Source organism: Podarcis cretensis (genome assembly GCF_951804945.1).
Source record: "Podarcis cretensis genome assembly, chromosome: 8".
In the NCBI taxonomy this organism is placed as follows: domain Eukaryota; kingdom Metazoa; phylum Chordata; class Lepidosauria; order Squamata; family Lacertidae; genus Podarcis; species Podarcis cretensis.
The window spans coordinates 50,751,637-50,772,033 of record NC_137177.1 but is presented as its reverse complement, the minus strand read 5'-3'; the positions used below and the strand labels follow the sequence as shown (position 1 = coordinate 50,772,033).

Sequence of the window (20,397 nt, the reverse complement as noted above, 5' to 3'; positions counted from 1 at the left end):
GCCTGACTTGAGTGCCGTCTCTTTTCCAGCTGTGAGCTTTCATCCCTCGCCTGTTTTCCTTCATGTTCTTTTCTGGGTGTCAGATGACGGTCTTGTAGTCATGGCACTGTAGTTATTGTTGTATAGATTTATTGCATAGATTGAGCCTGTTTGTTTGTTTTTAAATCCAGTGGCCATTTTGAAGAAAACAAACCATGCTTATTAGATACTGAATTGTTTGTTCTCTTAACACAAGAACATTACAATTCAGAAATTATTATTTTAAATAAAGACAATTCCATACGTTCACAAATATGTGGGGGGGTTTCAAATAATGGGGGGAAGGCCTAGTTAATAAATAAAAATGAGGCCAGTACAAAGGTCTATTAGAGCAGCTCCTGTAACAAATTTACAAAATCATTTATGGTCTGTTGTGCTTGACTCTCCCGATGAAAGCCCTTTTGAAACAAGTTGGTATTGTTCCCATTTTATAGATGGGGGACTTGAAGCTTTGAGAGTACAACTTACCCAATGCTGTGGCAGAGGGTGGGCCTTAAGCCCAGACTGGACCATGTAAAGTCTAAATCTTCACTGAGATAGCCATTTTGCTTAACAAGAGACATTGTGTGGCTTTTACACTGTTTGGAAGCCATGCCTTGTTATCTCAGCAGGTCCAGGGTTATTTGCTTTCTTCAAATATTCCAGGTGCGGGTGCCAATATTGAATGTATATTCGACAGTTGAACACTGGGCCCCCTACAGAGCTCTGCCTCATGCCGAAGTTGTGTTCTGACTTAAGACTTGGCACTGTTTGTTCCACCCAGACTCGAAGGAGCAGGTGGAGGCAGGCTGCTTAGCTTAACTCGGGCAAGGCAGAAGATTTGGCTATTCCTGCAACGGACATCCCTTCCTGTCCCCAAGGTGCTGGAGCCGCAAAGAGTTTATTCCGTAACAGAGATGTCCTCAGGAGTCCGGGATCACTGCTGATTACGTCTGCTCATGTCAAAAATAGCCTTCCACAGCCCAAGGATCAGCGGCAAAGCCTCGACATCAAGGAGGACTCTGGGCCACGCGAGGGCTTCGCTCCCTTCGTGGGAACCTACAGCCAAATTAACGCCAAGCACTTGGGGCTGCAGTTGAACCAAATCCGTCTGTCTCAACCTGCTAGAAATCTTAGCTGCAGGCCTGCCTTATTGGGCCTGTGTAATAAGCTTGCAAAATCCTCTTTTAATCCAGGCTGCCTTTTCCTCAAGCGAAACGGGGGTGATGCAAGTTGAAATTGCTCTGAAGGAAATACAACCTGACAAAAGACTTGTGCCCATGTGGAGCAGCTCCCACTGGGGATTTAACAAGTCCCTTGAGGGAGCAGAGCAGGCCAGGATTCTCCAACCTGGTGCCCTCCAGATGTTTGGGTCTACCACTGGCTAGGACTGATGGGAGTTGTAGTCCCATAAATCTGAAGGCACCAGGATGTGGGAAGCCAGCCTAAACTTCAGCCCTGCTTAGTGTTCCAGTAGAGAAGAAGAGGAGTTTGGATTTGATATCCCGCTTTATCACAACCTGAAGGAGTCTCAAAGCGGCTAACATTCTCCTTTCCCTTCCTCCCTCACAACAAACATTCTGTGAGGTGAGTGGGGCTGAGAGACTTCAGAGAAGTGTGACTGGCCCAAGGTCACCCAGCAGCTGCATGTGGAGGAGCGGAGACGCGAACCCGGTTCCCCAGATTACGAGTCTACCACTCTTAACCACTACACCAGGTCACATGTAGTCGTCTCTAACCTGGAATAGCTCCCACCACAGCAGGCTCCATCCAGTTGTTTAATTCAGACAGCCTCTTTGTGATTCCAGGCCATTCTTTTCATAGTTAGTGGCCAGTCCTGTTGCTTGGACCCTTGATCAGTGGGTGGGCATTGGGCACTGGATTTCCCCTCTTGATGAGCCCAAGCTGATGAGCCCCATCTGCCCCTCCCCTCTACAGCCCATGCAGAAACTGCCTTCTTGACCACTGTGTCTACAATTGGTCTCATCTGCTCAGTCCACCAGAGCCTACTTTTGCACACAGGGGAAGAGCCTAATTCACTGAGGGTTTGAGACCCATTGGCTACCCTCACCTGGTTTAGCTGGCCAGTTGAAGCTGTTTCCCATGGTGTGGCCACTGTCACATGTTGACAGCTTCTAGGAGCCACAGGTGAGAGCTGAGTGCAAGGTGGGGACCAAAAGTGGGCAAACTACCCCAGAAGGAGCATGACGTGTCCCCCACCAGAGGTATTACCCCTCTCCTAACACCCCATTCACCCCTGGAGATAAGTAGTAAAGAGAGAACAGAAAAATGGGAGAGGAGCATGCAGTGGAGGGTAAGGAAGCCTAACAAAGTTCTGATTTCCCCCGTGATTTCTACTTCAATGCTTTTTTGAAATATCAAATGTCATTAAAACAAACTCATTTTGGAGGGGTTGCCCCTGCTTTGCTGGTGCTTTAAACATGGCTTAATCTGCCTACTTGGTGATCTAGCACTTCTTAAATGCAGCTATAGCAATGTAAAGTTGACAGTTGAATTACACATCTGCAAATGGATGTGCTGTTAGTGGCATGTGAGAGGACATGGCAGGCACCTTGTTAGGAGCTGGGTGGCTGAAGGGATCTGCTGCCTTTGCCCTTGAGTGAAAAAAGGCTGCTGACTTAACCCTTTGACTCCCTCTTCATGGTAATGTTGCCAGAAGCCTTTCTTTGAGGGTTATCTTTCTTTTGCAATTTAACTTCTCTGAAGAAATTGCTCTCAAGTCCTCCTGTTAGTCTCATTATTTTTTAAAAACGAAAGAACTTCAACTTTTTAGTACTGTATCTTTATTCCTTTTTTTACTCGCTGCTCCCCTAAAATGATGAGCTGCAGTGTGCAGCATTTATTTTATTTCATTTAATTTATATACCACTTGATTGTAGAAAACCTCAGTGAGGTTTACAGAAAGAATAAAACAGTAAGATTATTAGTAAAAGCAATTAAAAAATTCAAAAAAATTAAAACCAGCAATAAACTAAAAACACACCAGCTTCTCATCATCTGGGTGGGCTTGTCTAAACAAACATGTTTTTAGCAGGGGCCCAAAAAAGTATAGTGAAGGTGCCTGCCTGGTGTCAATAGGCAGGGAGTTTCAAAGTGTAGGTGCAGCCACGCTAAAGACTGATTTATTACAGATGCAGAACAGATATTATGAGGCACTGGTAACAGAGCCAGTTTTGAAGGTAAAAGCAATTTAGAGGGCATATATGAGGTAAGACGATCTCCCAGCATTATCTACAGTCCAGGAGTAACCAAAGTGGTGCCCACCACACGTAATTGGACTGCAGCTCCCATCATTCCTGACTTTTGTTTGGGACTGATGGGATTTGTAGTCCAAACGCATTTGGAATGCCCAACTATGTTGGCTAGTACCTGTGCAGAAAACTAGTACCTGGGCAGAAGGCTTTTCCAGGGACTGAACCTGGAGCCTTCTGCATGCAAAGCTGATGCACTGACGCTGAGCGGCAGCTTTCCGCGCGGGACAACAACGGATCGGAAAAACTCACTGCACCTGAAAGTGAGCATTGGAAAGTGAATGGAGGGTGAGACAAATCTTTTCCTCGCCTGCGCAGGATGGCCAGGATTAGCTTCGTATTAATTCGGAGTAACTAAATCCAGAGCAATCGTCGACGAACTACTCACTCCTCCGCATCCTCCCTACTGCCCCCCCCCCCGCCAAGCGCCAGGCGGGCGCAGCCACCCGACGTCACTCTCCTTGGAGTTTGGGTCTGGGCCACGCCCTCTATTTCTCCGTGGCTGAAAAATCGGCTTAGACTTCGAGGTAGAAGGAAACACAGGTCTTCGCTTCCGGAACTTTTAGGAAGTTTGTCTCCACCACCTGAAGTGAGAGCCATGTAGAAAACCACGACTTTAGCCCAGGAGCAGCAAATCAAGGAGTCCCCCAGCAATGGAGAGTTCTGGCAAAAATCCGAACCAACCTCAACTCGCCTTCACCTCTAATCTGCAGTCTTTTCTCTAGACTACACTGCGGGGCTGTCGTATCCGATACATGCACCCGCCAACCTACAATGCGGTGTTTATAATACATGGTGCCACTATTAATAAAGAGCAGGACTTACTTTAGGACTATGTCACTGGTAGGGCTTTTTATGTTTTAAAACTAAAAGATTATGGTTTTGCTGCTGCTGTTGTTTTGCCGAGCTACTGGATTTCGTCCTTAATTTTTAACTGAACTTTAAAAAAGTCTCTTCTCTAAATGCGAACCCCAATATTCCCCTATCCCTACCAGGGGTGTCGTCACTCTAACTTTTTATTTATCTCTATGGTGTGTGGAGGGGGGGCGGAGCTCCGCCTCCCGCTTCCACCAAATCCGCTTTGCCGCAGCCGCGCTCACCCCGCCCGGCCTCGCCCCTTTGGGCGGGGAGAGGCGGGGTCTCCCGGGGTTCCCAATCCGCCTCCTTATAGGGGGCGGGCGGCGGACGCGCGCGGCCCATTCTCCTCCTCCTCCTCCTCCTCCTCCTCACTGCTGGAGTTGCGGCTCTTCCAGCCGCTGCTGCTCCGGCGTGAGTCCGGCGCGACTCCGGTCCGGCCATGGCAGTGTGGACGCGCGCCTGCAAGGCGGGGCTGGTGGAGGTGCTGGTGCGCGAGCGCTGGGTGCGGGCGCTTGCCGAGCTGAGCGGGGAGGCGCTGGTGCTCAGCTCCGACCCGGAGCCCGTCAACGGGCTGCCCAACGGCGCCGAGTGGGGGAGCCCCGTCGCGGCTGCAGCAGCAGCAGCAGCAGCATCCCGAGCGCGGAGCCCCGCGGGCAGCCCGGGCGGACGGAGCGCAGCGGGCAGCGGCAGCCCGGAGATGCCCCCCTCGGCGTCCGGCCACCCGCCTTCCTCGCCTCCCGGCCGGCCCTTCTCCCCTCCGCCGGGGCTGCCCGGTGGCGCGTCCTGCTCCTCCTCGTCGCCTCCGGGCTCCCCTCCGAGCGGGGTGCGCCGGGTGCGGGTAGTGAAGGCAGAGGCAGGCGGGCTGGGCATTAGCATCAAGGGCGGCCGCGAGAACCGCATGCCCGTCCTCATCTCGCGCATCTTCCCGGGGCTGGCCGCCGAGCGCTGCGGCGCCCTCCGCCTGGGAGACGCCATTCTCTCCGTCAACGGCACCGACCTCCGCGACGCCACCCACGATCAGGCCGTGCAGGCGCTCAAGCGGGCCGGCAGGGAGGTCCTCCTGGAAGGTAGGCGAGGGATTCTGGTGGGATGCGCTCTGCACGCGCTCAGGGGGTGGCGGCGCTGCCGCTGCTTTTGGTGCCACCCGCTGCTTCCTGTTCCTCGAGGCCGGGGATGGGACCCAAAATAAACAAGGCGGGGGGCGGGTGGTTAGTGAGCCCTCGAAGCTCGCTTGGGGAAGTACCTGTGCTTTCGCTTAAATTGGGCGCCTACCTCGCAGGGTTCTTGGGAGCACAAAATGGGCACAATTCTGAACTCTTTAAGTTGCTTGAAGGGGCAGGGTGCAAGCATTTTAAAAGGGGGGGGGGTTCTGAGACTTGGTGTGGATGGGAACAGCTGATTTCCTGGGAGTAAAGTTTTTCTATTCTTCCTTGGGATCTTGTCCAGAATCGTTTCCTGCACTACTCACTCTTCCCTCACCCAAGCTCCACGGTGTTCTCTACTCTCCAAGTCTGGCCTTCGCGGGTAACTTTGCCCAGGCAGTGTTTCTTTCCATGCCTCAACTCCCTGCCGTGAACATTGTCCCTGGGTTCATCTGTCTTGGTCCCGACATCAAAATGATCCAACTCTCTCCGTTGGCAAGCCCCTTGGTGTAAGCAGGTGTTTTCTCAGTGTGGGATGGGCTTGTTTGGACTGATCCGTTGACACTCGCTTTTATATTCATGAGCCCAGACTTGGTCCCTAGGCGTGGAAACAGTTTGCAGGTCTGGTTCTGCAGGAGTCATAACCAGTAAGGGTGGAGCTGCTTTGCAAAGCCTGGAGCACTGTGTGTGGTCCTGGGGGTTGTCTGACTATTTGGTTAGGAGCTAAAATAAAATAGCAAAACCCTGGTCTACTTGTCCCCACTTTCGTTTTTTTGCCCTTGACACTAGCACATGACACACTATTGGAAAACTTTTGGATTAGTGTGGCCCAAGAGGTCAGTCACTGGAAACTGAAGCATGGAAGGCAGCAGCGTCATGGAAGTTAACAGTTCATAATGATTAAGGTTGGGCAGTTAACTAGTCGAATATGCATCAAGTATTTCTAAAGCATAACTTTAATAGAACAAAAGCAATAGAGCCAGTCTGATACTTAATTACAAAAGCAAATTAGCAAATGGTGATGGTGAATTAATTTAACTTTTAAAAGAAATTGTATTGGATTATTTTAACTTTAACGGTGTAAGTTTTCTATAAACATGAATTATTTGTCAAAAGGATTTTTATGCTAGTTTACCAGAGTCAGCCTATAGTTACATGAAAGTTTTCAATGCAGAGCAGCAATTGAAAACATTTAAAAAGTCACTTTTACTGAATTGGCAGCTGGTCATTTCTTCAAGTGTTGTGGCTTTTTTGTGATACTTGGCAATATCTGCTCCATTAATTTGCCTGTGTGCTAACTCTAGGAAGACAGTGTGAAGGAAATGTGAGTGCGCAGTAATGGTTGGATTTCATAGGAATGCAGGGCAACTAGGCTTTTAAAACCTGAAGGGAAGAGATGGTGGACTTCCAGCTGGCAAGCAGTATAGTCAAACTCTGAAAGAGGCTTGTTTGGAAAGCAGCATCAGTTGAGAATGCCCGTCCATAATCATTTTAGCTGCCTGGTTTGTCGGACCTGTAGACAGGCTGTCATTTATGTGCTTTTTTGATGTGATAGTACAGTTAATTTAACCTCAGGATAAGTTCTTTCTGGGGCGGGGGGAGCTCTTGGGGAAGTCGATTGAGTGCATACAGTTACGAAAACTTGGGGATATTTTTAAAGTGTCTTTAATCATTATGCTGCCTTGGTGGTTAAGAAGAAATGACAGCACAGGCTCCCTGCTTATGCCGGGGTGTGATTCTGTCACTTGGAATGTGTATTTTGGAAATGTGAAGTGGAGGGGGAGAAGGTTTGCAGATGACTGACTGTGCCAGTCAGTGGGAAGTGCTGCTGCCACCTTCTGTGCCAGTGTAAACAGTCGTGTTTTTAAGTGCCCTTCGTTAAGGAAAAACTGGTGGGAGGCGAGTGTTGCTCCCAAGCTTTGGTTCTCAGCAGTGGGGGAGGGTGTGTGTTTTACTTCTTGTATCCAGCCCCTGTACATCTGCGCCTTTTGTTTGGTCTGTGGCTGGGGCCTCAGACCACACAATGGAGGTCAGAACATACAGTACGTATACTAGTGTGGGTTGGTTAGCAAATGTCACTCGGATTGGGTGTCCATCCTGGGCTGAGCAAAGCCAGTTTTAAATTCCCTCTCATGCCTGAATCTCCATGGGTGACCTCAGCCTAACCTACGTTGCAGGTTTGTGAAGGAGGTGAGCAGGCCACATGTGTCCCTTTAGAGGAGCAGGGCCTTTTGCGTTGTGGCACAGCAGATGTGAAATTCCTTCCCCATATACATCCAGCTGCCCCTACGCTATCTATTGTTAAGCACCAGATTAAAACACATCAGTTTTTCTCCCAGGCTTATGGTTTAAACTGATTGCTGCTGGGTTGCCTAAAATTCTGATTTCTTGATATTTTGCTTTGCTACTTGTTCTATATTGTTGTTTTTGTGGTTCTCAGGGTGGTTTAACAATCCCTCTTCTCAGGCAACGTTTGACAACCGTAGCTCTGTGAGGCGAATAGGGGTCTCCTACCAACTCTCAACGCTCTTAACAAGCTACAGTTTCCAGGATTCTCTGGAGGAAGCTATGACTGCTTAAAATGGTATAATATTGCTTTAAATATATAGAAGGGACCTCATTGATCCTGTTTGTACATAACACTATCTCAAACATGGCTTAGTGTAAATGAACAAAGCATGGGCTTTCAGAGACGAGCCTACGATCATTTTGTTTCTGTCTGGTCGTTTTGCTGCTGTGCAAAGATGAGCCACAGTTTGACTTCAGTGTCATCTGAACCTGGGCTTGTGGTTTAGCTCTCTCCAGAGAAACCACTAACTGAAACCAAGGTTTGTATTCGGGTTTACAGCTCCAGTGCTCCATAGTAAACATGGCTTCTGATGAGGCTGTAAGGAGATTAGAGCTCTGGTCCCAGTTCAAAGCTCTGCCTGGGCCTCATCACCATCCATTTATGGTGCTGGTGCTGGTCCTGGGCCTCAGCTGCTTCTGTGTTCCTACTTCTGTGTTTCTGCCATTTCCATTTTCACAGCTGAAAGGTGTGTAGGCTTGGAACAAGCTGTGTTTCTTCCAGAGATACCCCATGCTGTGTGTTTCCTTTCCCCGAGAATATGCAAAAGCAGAATTTTGCAGGAAATGTTCAGAAGGCTTCTCCGAGCAGAGACTTTTCCTTGTTGCTTAATTTTAGCCTCATTAGAATTGACAACATCTAGGCTAAAATTAAATTGGAGGAAGAAAGGAAAATCTTAAACCTTATCCAAAATCATGGCATGCAAAATCTGTCTATGTTGATGCTGCCAAATGGCTGAAAGAGACTGAGATAGAGCTCCTATAGGCTGAGGGAAGTGGACCAGCTACAGCAGGCATAGGCAAACTCAGCCCTCCAGATGTCTGAGACTACAATTCCCATCATCCCTGACCACTGGTCCTGTTAGCTAGGGATGATGGGAGTTGTAGTCCCAAAACATCTGGAGGGCCAAGTTTGCCTATGCCTGAGCTATAGCCTAGGCCACAAACATATAATTACTTTCTGGTTGTAACCCACAAGCTCTACCAGCATCCAGCCAGATGAAAAGGATCTGCATTGCTTTCCAGCACTGATAGTGCTTAGTTTTTGGAGCCTGAGGTCCAGATTCCAGCCAGGCAAAGGCTCTTAAGGGCACAGAGCAGTGCTAGTGTGGGGGCATGACCTAGGAAGAATCCTGAGGGCCACCTAGAGACATGGAGGGCCACATTCAGCCTGTGGGGCAGAGATTCTCAGCGGGTTTTGCCTCCCAGAAAGGAAGCATATAGATACTGCTTTGGCCAGGAACTTTGTGTCACCCTTAAGTGACACTTGAAGCTCCTGAGAGCTATTTAAAAATACCTCCGGATGTAGGAGGGACCGGACAGCTAAAAACCTGGCAAGAGTTCTAACCTTGTGGCAATCCCAAATTTGAGAATCCATTTCAGAAAAGAAGGGTGTGACTGCAATAAGGAAGTTGGTTGGCCTACCAGTGTTTACATGGTTGGATAAAGCCTGGTTGAAGTGGGAGGGATGCTCTAGCTGCGACTGCAGGAGATTGTGAGATGGGGCTTTGTCTTCTTGTGCCAAAAAGTGCTGTGAGGTTGGAGCCTGACCCACCAGTGTCCCAGCTCTCCTCTCCTAGCCCTACTGGTGCCAGATTGAACAGCTGCTTTGGCTTTTGCTGAGTCAAATGCAGCTTTCCCTTCTCTCTTGATGAGTGGATATGAGTTGAGCTTAGCGTTCTCCTGGGAGCAAAGGGTTAGTTATGGGCTGTTATCTTTTTGGGGTGAGGGAGCTTGGAACAAACAGTCCCTCAGCTTCTGTCCTTGTCCCAGAACTGACTTGGAAAGAAAAGTGGCTTCCTCAGCTAAAGCTCATCCAGCTATCTCCAACCTGGCGCCCTCCAGTTTTTTTGGACTACAATTCCCTTTAGCCTCAGCCATCATAACCGTATGATGCTGGGGCTGCTGGGAGTTGTAGTCTATTTGGAAGACACCAGGTTTGGGGAGGCTTCGCTATTGTCCCTACTTAGAAATTACCTCCAGGGCTCCCAGACCAGTGTCTGGCATCCAGCATCAGCAATGGAGGCTTTTTCTAAGCCGGGCTAGGCAACCTAAGGCCCGTGGGCCGGATGCAGCCCAATTGCCTTCTCAATCTGGCCCACGGACGGTCCGGGAATCAGCGTGTTTTTACATGAGTAGAATGTGTCCTTTTATTTAAAGATGCATCTCTGGGTTATTTGTGGGGCGTAGGAATTCGTTTATATTTTTTTCAAAATATAGTCTGGCCCACCACATGGTCTGAAGGACGGTGGACTGGCCCATGACTGAAAAAGGTTGCTGACCCCTGTTCTAAGCTATCGCCAGAACCCCTCCAGCTCCTTTCTCCCTTTTATGCTCCATAGAAGCATCTGGTCTTCATCCTATGCAAATAGAACCAAAGGGCTGGGTTGGGCAGAGCACTAGCTGGGACTAATGCTTCATTGGTTAGACCAAATAACAGCACCCTGGATCTACCTTTATCCTGTTCAGAATTTCCTCCAGGGCCTTTTCCATCTTCCTCAGCACTGCCTTGCTCTTCACTAACTTTCTCAAATACATCCTGGGTTAATTAGATTTCAGAAGTCCAACTCTGTGTCCTCTGGCCATCCCTCCAGCATGCTTGAGTATTTGTCTTGTTATTTTTCCAAACCCTCCTTGCCTCTTGACCCTAAATACAGCCACTCTCTGGAGGCTACTTTAAGCTCCCAGCTCTTAATCTCTTGTGATATTTACATATTTTGCCTTCTGGCACGGAATAATCAGGTTGCACTTTTCATTCCCAAGGTTCCTTCCCACCCCCCACCACCACCCCCTGCCCTCTGGGTGGGTGGAATAACACTCTTCAGCTATTGCACTTCACAATGGGATGTCCTTCTCAGGCTATTTTTTGCTGCTGCTTGAAAAGTTGGTCAGCTGTTCCTGCAACCATTTCCTGAAACTATCAGTCGCCTGCCTCTGGAGTCTTTGCTCTGGCATGGAGCATTTCAGCTTTGGTGAAGAGGGGAACATTTAACTTTGTGACCTTGTTAGAAAGCAACTTCTGGACCAGTGTGCTAGTTGGTCCACATCTGGTAGCCAGCTGTGTAGCTCATTTTAACTGCTGAGGCAGCACTGCTTTCTACTCAGTTTGAAATGTGCACAGAGGAAATGGACTTCCCTCTTCCCTCTCCCCCATCCAGGTTCCCTAGTTTGCATTCAGCCACCCATCCTCAGAAAAGGAGAGGAGCAGATTAAAGGTGGAGGGGGATGAGTGTAATCCTGGGATAAGCCCTCTGCCTCCAGGAGGCTAATATTAAACACTCGGTCTCCCTGCTGTGGCTCTCTCCAGCCTTGCCCTGGCTGCTAAGCTTGTGTGGCTCTCTCCAGCCTTGCCCTGGCTGCTAAGCTGTTTGACCAAAGAGAACTGTGTGCTGGGGATTGGTGAAGCTCAGGTTAACCAGATCAGGCTTCCTTTCCCCCCATTGACTCTTCCTTCTTGACATACTGACTTCTGTCATTGGCTTGCCTCTGTCGAATGTATATCTCGCTGCCTGCCCCGTGGGACATTAAATGCCAAGATAGATAGGAAGGGCAAGCCAGCAGCTGCATGAGGATTACCCTTTAATACACCCTTGGGCATGAGCTGCGTGATTTAGCAGAGCAGCCAAATGCCAGGCGCTGAGTGGGCACAGTGTTCTTCCTGTCAAGCTTCCTTCTAACATCTTTGCCCACCTTGAGCTCTCCTAGTATCACACTGGGGAGAGATATGGGGATGTGGCTACAGCTTGGCTGCAGAGCATGTTTCCAAAACTTGATTAAGGTGGGTGTGGGTGTAGAAATGGTGGTCCATAACTATACAGTGCTTGGGCATCCTCTTCTCACACATAGTCTTCTAGCTGGGAGGCTGCTGAGAGCAATGGATAGGACTTGAGACTTTGCAGAAAGTTGTCATGTAGAGCCCGGGGGCCCAAACAGATGTAAGGTAGAAGAAGAGAATCTCCTGGTGTTTTGGGTCTTAGTTTTTAAAATTATTAGTTTAAATACACCGGGTGTGGACCTTTCTTTCCCCCCCACAAGCTATTTTGAGGTCTGCTGGGATGAAATTCAGACATGAAAACCATACCAGACAGACCCTGCTTAACTTTGCAAATGTGCTAGCAGTTTTATTGCTGCGGTGCTCTGATATAGGTACATCCCACTGCCACACTCCCAGTGGTGCATAGCTTTTTATGGAGATGGGAGAGGGGTGCTATATTGATCTCAGAAAACAATATGGCACAGGCAGAAGGTTCAAGATGCACATTCTCTATTGTCATTGGAGCCCTTGCAGCTCCATTAAAGCATTAACACTCCATGGTTAAAAGTCTGGAGGATTTGCTGCTGGCTTCCGTGCAGCGCTCCTGTTTGGGCTCCTAGAAGAGGAAGCCTTTGTGCTTCTGCAAGAGGAGAAGGGGCTTGGTTCCAAGTGTGTCCCGTGCCCTCCTTAAAGCAACTGACATTCTCATTGCATTATTGAAGGCGCTGAATGGGCCCCTCAGTGGGGGCTGCATGGTCCTCATAAGCAAGCTGGCATCACCCAAAAGGTTGGGAGCAAGAGCCAGGGAGAAGGGGAGGCAGCTGGGCAAACACGCCACCTCCCTCTTGCAAAGACGGTGGGAAAGTCTGTGCTGGAGCCAAAACCCTCCACCTCGAAACAAAGCCAATGATTCTGCTTCACGGTCTCCGAATGTGGCCGCGGCCTGTTTTCCGTTAGTTGCGCACATTGTCTATTGTGCCCAGGCGGGCCTGGAAAGAGCGTGGCATACTTAGCTGCTGTTTAATGGGGCTTTCATGAGCTTTGCTGGAAGAGACTTCGGAGTGAATGAGACATTTATGGCTCCTTTGAATTGCCACTAACCGGACATAAACAGTTGTGTTGTCTTTTGCTGCCTGCTGTTTGCTCCCCCCCCCCCCCCCCCGTCTTAATTTATTGTGAGCTGATGGGTGTTCCCAGGCTGAAATTAGTTTCATAACTTTCTGTAAAGAGTATATTGGATGCTGCAGTTGGACTGTGGGCTTGTCTGCTGTTTGACTCAAGAGCAAGCACTCCAGAGCAGGCAGCTGGCTGTTGTGGATTCAGCTGTATTTCTGGCATAAAATCTGCTTGTTCTGAATTTGCTGGTGAAGAGTGTTGCAGGAGGAGAGTTCCTCCACACCCTGCCGAAACCAGGACTACTCAGGAGACTGTGTCTTTAATGTTTCCTCTGCTTTCTTGCCTTTTAGGGCTAAAAATTTCTTTGGACTTGGCACTGTGGCTGTTTAGAATTGAGAGACCTGAAACATCTGGGCTTTTCAGAGGCTCACTGGAGGCAGGAAGAGAGGGAAGGCACCTCCTCTCTGCTGGAACACAGGTTGTCTTCCTTTGAGATCTTGCAAGCTGCATTTCCAAAATAGAGACAGATGTGTATGTACATTAAATGGTCACCTCTTTGACTTCTTGTTTAACAGGACTGTCATTTGGACCAGCTGGTTTGGCCCTTTATAGTACTTGTGTATGAACTTTTTTATAAAACGCCTAGCTTGGCCTAGCAGCACAAACCAAAGGCACTGGGATGACTAACATCCCTGGAAAGGGCTGGACCTGGCACTTGTTGTGTGGATTGTGGAGGTTACTAAATCCTTCTGCACTTCAGTATACAGTCTGTTTAATTTACTTTCTGTAGTACCCTTTGCCGCCCTTGCTGCAGCTAATGGAAGCTGTAGTCCAAACATTTCAAGGGCACCAGGGGGGAACACTACTTTGGAAGATTGCCTCCTGACCTGAGAAGGAATTCTGCAAGGGTTGTGAAGCATCTCACTACTGGATAGTTCAGATTCTGCTTGCAACTAGAGAAGAAGGGGTGGTGGTGTGATGGCAGCACCATGCAGTGAACATTTCTGCAAAACAAATCAAAAAGCCACGGTGGAATCAGTTGGCCCTTTATTTGGACCGACTAAAATGCAGCAAAGGAGTGAGCAAGAAAAACAGGAAGGCAGCTGATGGGCTGGGTGGGTGAGGGTGGAGGCAAAGGCTGCATCTGGCATGGAAACCCAAAAGCCTCTAGTTGGACAGATGAAGGTGTCGAGCAGGCACAGTTAGATCAGAGTCTGCCAGAAGTACTACAGATCTCATCTCAGTACTTCCTGGCATTTTCCATGGCCTTAAGGTATTTCCGTACAGAGGCTTCAAGGGAGGATGAATGGTATCATCAGCACCCACAAATCCACTAAATATATATGCTGCATAAGAACATAAGAGTCTTTTCACAAGGAGCATTGACGGTGAGCGGCACTGGATATTATTTCCCCTCCAACTATCTATCTATCTATCTATCTATCTATCTATCTATAGCCACATATAGTGTACAATTCAATTTTTTTCCTTTTTTCGGAAATATTTTTATTTGATTTTACAAATAGAAAGTTATATATTAAAAAACCCAAATATATATCCATAAACAGAGATTATTCCGAATCTCAGGACCTCCCCCCACCCCTTCCATGAGGTCCCATATTAAACATTTAAAACTGCATATTCTTCCAAATTCTGTTATCAATCCATATTATCCATGGTAATTATTACACTACAAGTGAAATCAAAATCCTGCCAATGTTTCCATCTGCTTAGTGTTCTCCTATATAACTTGTAGATTTTCCTCATTCTTTTATAAAGTTTTTGTCCTCTTGGTTTCTGAGTTTTCCAGTTAGTTTTGTCATTTCAGCATAGTCCATCAGCTTGGTTTGCCATTCCTCTCTGGTAGGACCTTGTCTTCTTTCCATCTCTGGGCTAGTAACATCCGGGCGGCTGTTCCATACCTAAAAAGTCTTTTCTGCTCCTTTGGGATGTCGGTACCTGTAATTCCTAATAAGAAAGCTTCTCGTTTTTTAAAACAAAAGTTATTTTTTTAAAAAATTTCCTGTTTCATTATATATCATCTCCCAGAAAGCTTTTAGCACCTTACAAGTCCACCACATGTGATAAAACATACCTACTTTTTCTTTAAATTTCCAGCAGATATTTGAACTTGTCCTATACATTTTTGCTATTTTTGTAGGAGTTAAATACCACCTTTCCTCTCCAACCTTTAGCAGTACTGTAGCTAAAAACATAACAATAGCTGAATCGGGCCAAAGGAGCCCATCTAGTCTGGCATCCTCAGTGACCAGCCAGATGCCCCCATGGGAAGCTCACAAGCAGGCCCTGAACACAACAACAGCACTTTCCCCATTTGTGATTGCCAGCAACTGGAATTCAGGGATATAATGCTTCTGACAGGGGAAGTAAACTATACCCATCCTGTAAACTTGTCTGACCCTCTTTTAGAATTGGAGGCCATCGCTGCCTCTTGTGGGAGCAAATTCCATAGTTTTAACTATCTGCTGCATGAGGAGGCTGTAGTCGAGTGATAAAGCATCTGCAGAAGTGCTGGGATCAGTCCCCAACACCTCCGGTTTAAAAGCAGCAGGTGAAAGGGAAAAACCCTGGCGGGGCACCTGCTAGTCAGTGTAGGCAGTGTTGGGCTAGATGGACAAATTAGTTGCCCTGCCCTTGTGTGTTCTGCCTCTGCGGAGTTGGCTTATGTTTCAAGCTTTTGCCCTTCAGCATGTCTTGGGTATTCTGAAGGGGGAAGGATTTGGGCCAGCCCACCAGTCTTGTACAGCTGAGAAATGGAGCCACTTCCTTCCACCGCCTAGATAGGTCAGACCTCATTCAAACTGCAAGCCGATCCCTGTTACGGCAAACTTGTTCTCATACTTTATTAGGGATCACTTTACATTTGCAAGAGCAAAAATGAAGGTGGCATTTCCTTTTGCTGGATTTGTACTGGAGGCCGACCAAAAAAGTTGTTTGATGTGGAGGGAGGGGCAGAATGTGGGGTGCCAAGGTGCTACCCAGCCAGTTTGGGCAGCTTCCTGTGTTGGCAGCAGCATCTCAGTGACTGGCCATAGGTCAACCCAGGCTCTGCCTCTTCCCCTCCGATGGTCTGTGCATTCCACCTGCCGCCTTCCTCTGCTTGAATGAAACAACCCCTTCCCTGCTTATGTTACCTGTGTGTCCGTATGGACTCGGGAGGGAAAAGGTGACTGAGTAAAGCAGATCTCTTTCTTTACTAAGGAAATTTTTAATAGAACCTTTGTTTGCCCCCAAATAATTTAATTTTTATTGATAATTAAAAGTGGCTTTTCTTTCCATGATATGCATATTTGTTTGTTCAGAGGATTCCGTTTATGGAGCAAAAGATTCTTCTTGTTAAATTTATCACCATAAAAATTCCTGGAATAGTGGGGTTTGGAGAGTTTTCTTCCAATACTATTTAATATATTGTGCGTTAAATATGTCCCAAAGGCACTCTTCCTATACATCAAAATGTATTGGTGGAATATGCTCACATACAGTCTTAAGATAATACATTTTTGTGCAGATCTGAATTATTTTTAGCAGTTTTTTTAGATGCTTCTGATGAAAAGTTGATACATTCAAAAATGCATTCGGCATAACAATACTGTATAGCAATCTGGAGTCCTTTTCAAAATAACAGCTACTTTTCACAGGATCCCCTTGTGAGCTTCTCTTTTTATTTTGTATGGAACTGGTCTGCTGGTCCTTCTTTTTCATTGTGCTGTGATCCCCTTTTATCATTTAATGCAATCTCCCCCAATCTGGCACCCTTCTAATGTTATGGACTACAACTCCCATCAGCCCCAGGTACCACGGTCATGCTGTGCTAAATGGGCCTGATGGGAGTTGTCATCCAAATCTTCTGGCGGGCACCAGTTGGGAGAGGCTGATTTAATGACATTGTTTTTGCAAAGAGGGTGTGGTGTGTGCACCTCTATTCCTGTGCGGGGCCCATTCCAGGTTCCCTCTAGACATCATGGAGATAGGGGAGAGATTTCCTTTCCAGAAAAGCCACGAAAGACAGCAACAAGCTCTCATATATTAAAGTGAATATTGACTCATTTGTGAGAGCTAAATGCCTGCCTGCCTGCCTGCCTGCCTGCCTGCCTGAGGATTGTTTTTCTGTTGTCCATCCTCTGGCCTTGGAAAGAAGCTTTTGTTTTCTCTGCTGCTCCTGGAGAAGTTTAGCCAATAAATCTTTGATCAGGCATCCTGCAGTGACTGCAAAGAGAGCCTCAGAGTGTTGACCCTGCTTCATTCACTTCCTTTCCTGTCCTTCCAGCAATGTGAGCTGAACCGCCCTGAGACCAGATATAGGGCGGGATGTAAATTTAACTACGGTAACTAACTAACTAGCCCTAACAGGGCAGGAGTAGAGAGTGAATGACATGGGTAGGGTGGGGTGCTCCACTTTCTAGAGAAGTCTTTGCCAACCTGTTGGCTGTGGCAGATGGCAGCAGCAGTCCAAAACATCTGGAGGGCACCAGGTTGGTAAAGGCTGCCCTAGAACATAAGCAGGTTGCTTTCCCTTCCTCCCACCAGAGTCTGCTGTGCTGCTTTCTCTTGACAGGTGTCTTGCCAGCACAGTTGTTGAGGAGGACGGTGTTGGACAACACCTGCTGCCCCAGAGTACACAAGCAGATCCTGCTGGGATACCCTGTGCTTCTCTCCACATCAGAGTGACTTTCAGTTGTGATGCTGAAAAGTCGAGGCACCATAAAGTGTCCATGAAATAACTTTGCAGGGCACTCTGTTAGGATGATATGCTGTGATCCTCAAGAGAAGTGTGTGTCCCCACTTTTCTGTACAGTGGTACCTCGTGTTACGTACTTAATCCGTTCTGGAGCTCTGTTCGTAACAGGAAACGGCTCGTAACATGAGGCGCGCTTTCTCTAATGGCGCCTCCCACTGTTGCCGCGCCGCCGGAGCGCAACTTCCGCTTGCATCCCGGGGCAAAGGTCGCAACAAGGGGCATCTACTTCCAAGTTAGCAGAGCGCGTAACCTACAGCATTCGTAAGGGGGACGGTATATGACACGAGGTACCACTATGCTGTGCTGGCTGACCTGGGGTGATGGGAGTTGTAATCAAAAAAGTGGGATTTGGGGGGCTCTTCATGTCAGCCTCACATGCACAATGGTGTAGGTGAGTTGGCGGATCTGGCCTGTGTACTTGGATGGGGCACAGTGGATCCCTTGCAGTTTCAGAAGGGAATGCAGTCAGCTCTTGTAGCAGAAGCCATGCTGCAGCTCAATGGTGGGACGTCCTGGGTTCAGCTCCCCAAATCTCCAGTGGCTGGAGCCCCGAAGAATTTCTGCCAAATGGAGCAAGTGGCATTGCTTGGGATGGGGGTGGCATGCCAACACTCCCATTGAAGTTACTGGACATGGCTAATTCAAGCTGCTTAATTTCAGTGTGTCTACTCTGAGCAAGACTTAATTGAATACCACCCTAAATCTTGCCACCTCTTGGTATATTAGGCAAATTCCTAAGTTGAAAAGAGCACTAATACAAGCAGAACTTGTCCAGAGTGGGTAATCACATTGTACTGTAATAGAGAATTAGTGGTTTCTGGGAACCAGCTGCTGAAAGCCTTGTGGCTGTGGTGAATGGCCCATGTTTTGACTTTGGGATGAATGGTTGGAATCAGCTCCACCAAAATCTTCTTCCCTTGCAGTATAGCCTGGTGGCCTGGGCAGGTTTTGTTCCAGCACATCAGCGGTAGTGTGAATGGATGGTTCAGTACTGAAGGAAATTGTGGGTGGAAGGGAGGCCAGGCATTGCTCTCTGTTGCTCTTGCCTACAGTTGGTAGAAGATGCTCTCTTCATTTTAACTTCTTTAACATAAAACAGGATCTCGTGTTTCAAGCTCTTGGGGGGGGTGTTCCTGATTCCTGAGATAGATCAGTTAGTAGACCGTGAGACTCTTAATTTCAGGATGGTGCATTTGAGCTCCACATCCTGCATTGCAGGGAGTTGGACCTGATGACACTCGTGGTCCCTTCCAACTCTACAATTCTGTGGTTCTATGGTTTCTCAGTCCTGCTGAAGCAGGACGTAGAACCAGCTGCTCCAGAGACAACGTCCTGCACAGAAGAGGCAGCTGGCAGTGTCTGATCCTAATGGCAGCGATGCTGTAGGGCAGCCTTTTCCAACCTGGTCCCTTCCAGATGTTTTGGACTCTCAGCCCCAGCATCCTATGGCTACGTTGGCTAGGGCTGATGGGAATTGTAGTCCAAAACACCAGGAGGGCACCAAGTTGGGAGAATGAGGATGCCTTACAGAGCTGACCAAGGTTCAGCCCTGAGTAGGATGCCCAGGTGGCCTTTCAAGGGCTCTGCTTTTACCGGTTGATACCCTGTGCTGCTGGCTCCTTCCTTTGGCAAGCAGGCAGATCGTTTGCAAGAGCCCCATCAGTCAGCTGTTTTGCATTTCCTTCTTAGCAGATGACTCATGGCCAGTGTTGAACTTCACTTTGAATTTCCGGTGTGGAAGCTGTAACTCCCCCCCCCCCCACTCCCCCACTCAGTGGAAAGTGGTTGCCTCAGCATATTGTGCTGCTAAATCTTACTGGACAGAACTATGCACAGCATGAAAGAGAGAGAGACCATTTGAGCCCATGTTTGTAGTGGGGTGGTCTGGGTCTGCATTTGGTGGAGAAAGCCAGATTTTGCCGCCACCCTGTCTAAAAACATCAGCTGTCTCTCTGGCACACACCTGCTGAGTCTTGCTGCAGCTTCTAGCTTTGCTTCTTAGGGCTAGGAGATCCTGGCCTTGTTACTGAGGAAAGGGCACGTTATTGCAAGCAGGGATTAGAAACCCAAAGCCTTTTTGCTGTAATCTGCTCCTGAAAGCAAAAGGGCAGAGCTCTCATCCCTGCGGCGTGCCTCCCCTGGTGAGAGCACTGCATGCGGTCCTTATACCTAGCACAAACCCATCTTACCTGTCACCTTCAAGAAGCAGGTATAAGTCTGCATGGGGGGGGGGCAATGCTGATGCTCAGAAATGATTAGCACAAGAAGGGAACATCTCAGACACTCCAGGTGTTCTGGAAAGCAGCAGACAATTTGGTATTCAGATTTGTTTCTAGGGAAATTCAAGTGCTGTGTTAGTCTTTTGCATCTGGCTGGTTCTTCAGTGGGTTTAGGAGGGGTCCTGAAGTAGGCAGGCCTCCCCCAGGAATGTTGCACAGCCCTAATCGACTTTTGCATTAAACATAAAGCACAGGAAACTTCTCAGTAGTGTGAGAATATGTTCCGTGTAGATTCTTAGTGCTTAGTTAGTTCAGTTGGTTAGAACATGCTGCTAATAATGCCAAGGTTGCAGGATTGATCTTCATATGGGCCAAGTAAATCTCTTAGAGAGCCAATGTTGTGTAGTGGTTAGAGTTTTGGACCTTGGAGACCAGGGCTCAGGTTCCTACTCACCTGTGAAACTCTTTGGGTGACACTGGGCCAATTGCTGTTGCTTGACCTAACCTGCTTCATAGGGTTGTTGTAGGGCAGGCATAAGCAAACTCTGTCCCTCCAGATGTTTGGGACTACAACTCCCATCATCCCTAGCTAACAGGACTAGTGGTCAGGGATGATGGGAATTGTAGTCCCAAACATCTGGAGGGCCGGAGTTTGCCTATGCCTATTGTAGGAGATAAAATGGGAAGGGGGAAG

At 48.1% G+C, this 20,397-nt stretch overlaps 1 protein-coding gene across 1 annotated transcript in view; it reads left to right on the top strand.

The window, feature by feature from the left end:
• The first annotated feature begins 4,523 nt into the window (after window positions 1–4,523).
• Window positions 4,524–20,397, top strand: part of SNTB2 (syntrophin beta 2) — a 31,648-nt gene continuing 15,774 nt past the window's right edge. Inside the window, exon 1 of the mRNA XM_079988154.1 lies at window positions 4,524–5,215. Coding sequence (XP_079844280.1) covers window positions 4,588–5,215 — 628 coding nt within the window. The 5' untranslated portion in view covers window positions 4,524–4,587. The remainder of the gene's footprint in view (window positions 5,216–20,397) is intronic.